Raw genomic sequence first — 6,657 nt, 5'->3', positions numbered from 1 at the left:
ATAGTTTTTCAGCTCCTATACTAACATGTCAAGTATTCAGTAATGAAATAAGGTTACATTGCACCCTATCCATATATCTGACACTTGGAATTGCCACATCATCTTTCCACCTGACCAACACCAAGCAAGATGTAACCTTTTCAAATGAAAAGCATGCAAAACAACCCTTATGAGTTTTTTCATAGCGTCCATAAAATATGTTGCATTATATTTGATTAATAGAAAAAAAAATGTCAGATATTATTTATACAATATACCCATAATTATATAATAAAATCTATTTTTTCACATGGGGTAGAGATGATGCAAAAAAATTTGGGTTTCCAGGGAATAGGTGGGCCTTAATTGGGCCCAAGCCAAAGTATATGGGAAGACAAGAGATAAAGTAAGGGTCTTGTGGTCTAAGGGGTGGAAAGCACCAGCTCCATAGGCCAGCTAAAATGGGCCCAAACCAGCTCAAAGTCTAAAATGAGGAGTCAGCACCAGGGTAAGGCCCAACACATAATTGAATAGCCCAATTTTTTTGAAGCAATGAACTAAGAAAAGGAAAACACCATTTTTGCTGTTACTAGGGGCAACATTTCCCTTTATCACCTTATTTGAGTAGGACCCAATGCTCTAAGTGCTAGACAAAAAGGCAAGGACCAGATTATGACTCAGAAATTGGTTAGGGGACCTGAGCCGCTCGGTCTATGGATCAGTCCCTTTTCATGCTCAAACTTCTAGAGAAATGGGCAAGGGTCCTACCATTTTTTCTTTACTCTTAATGGCCTATATTGTCCCAAAGATTGCGAAATTAGAACCACTCTTAACTCGAATTATTTATTTTTCTTGTAGGCCCATAACGATTGGAAAATAGGATTTTGTGACCCCGGAGTTGTCATAATACTATTATGTAGGTGTAGAATCCTCACATCTACATCTAGGTGAATATATAATTATTTCCCCTTATTACATGGAAGAACGATTTGACAAATTCAATTATTGGATGTTTAGAAAATGAAATGAATTCACTCAAGTTAACTTTCAGATTGAAGTACAATATATTCTCTCATACCCTTCCATTAGCCCTTTAAACAAAGTAATGAATAAAAAATCAAAATAGTTTTAAATTTGAAAGTGAGATTAGGTGTGCATGTAACCTGGCCCCACCCACTCCATTTAGAATAGAGTCCGAATTAGGTACTCATACGGGGCATAATCTGCACATGAATTCACTCAATCTTCCACTTCTTACAAATGGGTTTCACATTGAGTGGATTCCAAGTGTGGATCAGACACGATCGGATAATGGTTCTCGTACGAGGACTTGATCCAAACTCTTTAAAATATGCAGAGGGGCATTTATGAAAATTAAAAAGGACTAGCCGTGTGTGAAGCATTTGGTGACCCCTATATTTGAAATTGCGAGATTTGATCCTTTCCATGGAGTTCCTACATTTACATGTGAAGATCCAACAACTGTCTCATTTATGAAAAGTATGAGAAAATTGATCGATCTAGGTCAATACGGTACCCAAGATTTAAATCCCTGGATGAATTATGTGACTAATTGAAACCATGTTTGAATAGAGACAACACTTTGTGGTGTTTTCCCCCCACTGTTTATAGAGAGGAGGAGATCTTGCTCATTTCTCAAATAGTTTTAGTGAGACAATTCAAAATTTTGTTTTCTCTTGAAATTAATTTTCACTATTCATTGGTTTTGTTATATCCAATTGAGCAATAAGTGTTCCAAAGTGATTTAGTTAGTGAATGCAGATCTACTAATATAGCCTTTGGAAGCGGTTGTTTTATTTTGAAAAATGATTCGTACGAACCTGATTTGCACCATAATCATCTACAATGTTAAGGAGAATGATCATTTTCCATGGTTCAACCCATCGATTCCTTTAGTTCTTACATTGTTTTTCAGGTTTGGTAATACTATATATGATGTTTAAGATTACCCTCATCAATCCAGTTTGTGTACAATTCGAAAAGCGGATCAGGTTCTCATACGAACACATTCTCGTTCAAGATTGATCCACACATATGGAATCTAACAAAGGAAAAAAATATCCCCCTTATTAGATGTGTTGCCATATATGTTTTAGATGAATATTTTCAAGAAACATCCTAAAGTAGAAGATAAATAAATAACATTGTCAACTATTCTGCAATAAATTTAATTTTTCACACAGAAAAATGAAAAAGAATAAATCTGTAATTACACATTGCAAATTACAATCAAAACATTAACTTACAAAACTTACCATTCACAGCACAACACACCCCGCCATCAAGTTACCAAAACCCAAATCTGCAAAAGTTTATTAAGGTTGCGATACGCGACCGATCTTCGTGTCAGTACCAGTCGCCTGCAACTCGGCAGCCCGAGAAGGGACCACCGCGGCGGCAGCAGGGTAAGACGGAATCATCCCTGGATTCCTCGCCGCGTAATATGCCTGCTGCTGGTTCAACACTTCGTGAACCACTCCAGCTGGCGGGTATTCATAAGCTTCCATTGCTCTAACCGCCTTCACTCCCCCACCGTACACCTGACCCACACCATGGACTTGATGTCCGAATCCCACCGGGAATCTCTGAACGTAAGTTGCCGGCACCGGAGCTGCTGCAGCGGGAACTATACCCGGCGGCACAGGACTGGGCACGTAGTAGACATGCATCGGTTGGACTGCCGGACCTGGTAAGTGACTCGCCGGGAAGTACTGCCATGTAGTGTTATCCGTGTACCCAGTTCGCCGTGAAACCGGCTGATCACTTGTCTCCCTGAAACTATCAATTTGGCTTTCCCTTGAGTCACTCACACGATTAGGGTCCTCTAATTTGATCTTGACTGGTGGAAGATCAGGGATTGACGGAACGCAGTGCTGCGATGAGGTTGATCCGTAGGGAGAGGAAGTCGCCGGGGCCGGCGAACCAGGATCGGAAAATGATACGTTCTCGGTCAAAACGGGCCTGGTTTTCAGTTTGAGCTCGTCTGAGTTATCGAAGCCGAAGAGATAATCGGGGACTTCGGAGACGATAGAGGAAACTTCAGACCGGCCGCGTTCCAAGGAAGGCGTGCCACCACCGTTAAGCGCGTCGAAGAACCAGTGCTCACGGACGCGCTTAGATTGACCGTCGATGATGGAGCTAAGGCTGCTGGCGCTGGAGCAGGAGCCGTTGACGGGGAAGAGGAAGAGCCGAAGACGAGCGGTCTTAGAGTTAGAGCCTTGGATGAGGCGGTCGTACTCTTCCATCATATTCTCGACGTCTTCGTCGGTGGAGACGGTGATCAAGGCGTCAAGTTCTTCGTTGGGGAGTTGGTATTTGATTGTGATATCGGTGGAGCCAGAGAGCTTGGAAAGTTTGGCGAGGAGGGCTGAGAACCTGGTGGTACGGTGAACCGCCACCATACGTGTATCGCCTCCGACGTATCTGAGTTGGTTGTCGTGGGGGCGTGGGAGTATCCGACCGCCGAAACTGCACATGAACCTAACACGTGGATGCAGCTCGTCATGTTGTTTGTGTTGTGAAGGCGGCAGTTGGTCCGATCGTGGGGACGAAGTCACGGAGTCCGCCGAGCCAGAATCAGGCTCGGATGGGTGGTGTGACGCCATCTCGGGACGCCGCCGGTACCTGCCACGCACGCACAGAGAAACTAAGGTGACGAAAGATACACGGAGAGGGCGACATAGGAGTTAGGACTGAGGACTCCATTAAGATGGCTAATGATTCCGTGATTGATGAAGTAGACCCTAGCTGGTCCACACCTACCCTATACGTGGCCCCAAATTTACTCCAAACGGAATATGGTGATTGGTGTACTCATGGGAAGCTGGACTCTCTAACTCTCAAATCTGGCATTAAGACCGGTCCTGGCATCAGCCGTGCCTGATGGGTGTACGTGATCTCACCTATTGTGGGCGCGGGGTAAGGCCGTAGGGGTGTCAACTGGTCGGGCGCGCTGGCCTTTCTCTGAAGGCTGTTCTTGCTGCTAGTTGTAGCACGCTTTATCTAGCCACCACGTTCAATAACACCAAATAATGTTCGTAGGTGGGTGTATGGTTAGGTTTGAAGCCCAGAGGCTTAGTTTTTTTTTTTTTTTTTCATGAAAAGGCCAAGTAGTCATCCCATACCTCACTCTCAAAATTTTTTGGTTGAATAAGCAAAATGAGAGTATTTATGGCTGTTATCATACAAAAAAAACAAAGTACATTTTATATTAAAGGGAAATGAACACTTCCGAGTTGTGCAACCCCAACGTTCACATAATGAAATTTTCATCCCAGTGAAATTTAAAAAATCTACTTCATGTTTTATGTGCATATGCACCTTTTCAATAGGGCCTATACTAACACAAGGATCGCACAATTAAGGAAAATTCCCCCATGTAAGATTTCACATCTCTCTCTTTCACTCAATTAAGGTATTAAATTTTCACCTCAAAAAAGAGTATTAAATTTTACTTTAACATGATTGGACCAATCTGAAACCCACTAGATTGGAACTGATAACGAGAACTTGTTATTAAAAACCGATTGAAAATTTGGAACTGAACCAAATCAAAACTGACTAAAATCAAACTTCAACTTAAAAAGTTCGATTTCTATGTGGCCCAGTGCATGTATAAAGCCAATACAACCGATCTAAACTGATCAAACTGACACCTCTAGTCTAACACACTTATTTATATTACATGAAAAGGTATTGTAGTCATTGTAACTGTTGGATCAATGAAGGCCGATACCAATGAATTCAGCCTGACCAAGTCGATCCAATTCCTCAGCCCATGACCCCAACACAAAATGTTGGCTAGAAGATTTTTCTAAACCCTCTAACAAAAAAGAATGTGAAGGGAAAGAAAAAAGCTTAAGCGACAACCCATTATAGTATTTAAAAACCTGAAATTGGGATCCGAATCGATCCTAGAGCAGATCAGAATCGGTAGAAATCAGCTTAAAACATCCTATGCCCGAGTTGGATCCTCCTCAGCGAATTCCGGCCCAATCCGATTTTTAGACCCTGATTCTTAGAAGTTAGAACCCCATGCTCACAACTGTCAATGGTTCTCTGTTTCTTATTTTCATCTAAACAATTCAGGTTTCCAGTTGTGTATAGAAGAAAGACTCCTCTCCTAAAAGGAGGAGGATAGAGTCTTCTCTCTTAGTTTAATGAAGAGATTGCAGAGGCCAGGCTGTGCAAATCTGAAGATTGAAATGAACAGATTCTATATTAATTTACTCAAAAGTGACACCCCCTAATGTCTTTCAATAATTGATCACCATTCTAGAAGCTCCAGTCGGATTCGAATACAGTTCAGAGAAAAGGTTGGGAGAGTTAAAGGGCGAACACGAAAAAAAGGTGAAGTTGAGGCGGCGGAAATTAGGAGTAAAAAAGCTTTGGATATTTCTCAAGGAAAAGGTTTAATTCTGGGGATCTACAACGCTCATACTTTTCTTTGAAAATGAAAGGCTAGAGTCACACTCCAAGTATTTGAAATTTTCGAAGAAACATACGAAACGATAGATAAATCTCTACTTCGCTTCCTGGCCAGAGAATGAGACAAAGGTAGAAACGAAATCTGCTTCGGTTTGAGGAAAATTGACGGCGAAATTTCCAATGTTCTAAGCTGCTTCTCGTAATTTATACACAGATTAAGTAAAGCTAGGAAGTAATCTAATCAAAACTTAGAAGAAAGCACCAAACCTTCACTACCGAACTTAAATTAGGGGAACCAAAAACCAGAACTTTAAATTCTAAATTGAACAAAGAATCGAAGAAGAATTAATGGAAGAATGAGGAAATTCAGAACATCATAAGAAAACAAAGCTTGAGACTTACGAGTTTCTGCGATCGCTTCCACTAAATGCGAAGATTTCCTTTCGACCTTTCTTCTTTTACTTTCTTTGTTGGAGAAGGAGAACTGGAAAAGAGGAATGTAGAGAGAGAGGATAATAGAAGAAGAAGATTTGAGTTACAGAAGGGAATGGAAAAAACGTGTTTATAGCTTTGTAGGGGACGATAGTGCGGCAAAGAGGTTTGAAGAAGTTGGGGAGTTTTCGACTTCGACTGGCCGGCTGGGTTGGGCTTCGGCCGTGGGCCCGGCTGTAGGAGAGACGGTAGGCTTTGTAGGGTAGAGATTGATCGGTCGGTGGTAATGTCACTGTTTTGGGTTAGGTCGGGGGATAGGTCCCACACTGATTTTATTCTTTCCAGCCCTCGACGTGGCGTTGCCAGTTATGCATTTGCCTCTGCACCTGCATTTTGCAGTTTGTTTTACTTTCCTTACCAACTCCCACAAGAGGAAACTTTATTGTACTTTTGTATTCATACAAGTATACGATTCGCTTATATTTTGGATCGTCCGATCTATAGTATTTGATCTGATCTCATCTGGATGGTTGGGATAACTGCAACTCGAAGCAATGATATATGAACAAAACCTCATACAATAACTACCTACCTCACTTGGTGAGGTTGTCATACGCTATGCCCACACTCACTAGAAGGTCTTAAGTTTGAATTTCCATCGGAATGATTTAAACCCAAATACTATAACCTATAGAGCTAAGATGGTCAAATGGTCAAACAATTATCTCGTCTTTGTTTATCATAATAGTTGGAGTTATTTATATTGTTTAAATGTTAGGTTTAAAATGTTCTTCTCAT

At 41.4% G+C, this 6,657-nt stretch overlaps 1 protein-coding gene across 1 annotated transcript; it reads right to left on the bottom strand.

The window, feature by feature from the left end:
* Positions 1–2,124: 2,124 nt before the first annotated feature.
* LOC122093175 lies at positions 2,125–6,040 on the bottom strand. The gene is made up of 2 exons (XM_042663454.1): positions 5,830–6,040; positions 2,125–3,624 (listed from the first exon to the last, which is right to left on the bottom strand). The coding sequence occupies exon 2, from the start codon at positions 3,603–3,605 to the stop codon at positions 2,316–2,318; it is 1,290 nt and encodes a 429-aa protein (XP_042519388.1). The 5' UTR covers positions 3,606–3,624; positions 5,830–6,040; the 3' UTR covers positions 2,125–2,315.
* Between the last annotated feature and the right edge of the window lie 617 nt (positions 6,041–6,657).

This window comes from Macadamia integrifolia, chromosome 11 (assembly GCF_013358625.1).
Source record: "Macadamia integrifolia cultivar HAES 741 chromosome 11, SCU_Mint_v3, whole genome shotgun sequence".
In the NCBI taxonomy this organism is placed as follows: domain Eukaryota; kingdom Viridiplantae; phylum Streptophyta; class Magnoliopsida; order Proteales; family Proteaceae; genus Macadamia; species Macadamia integrifolia.
This window is presented reverse-complemented; position numbering and strand designations above follow the sequence as displayed.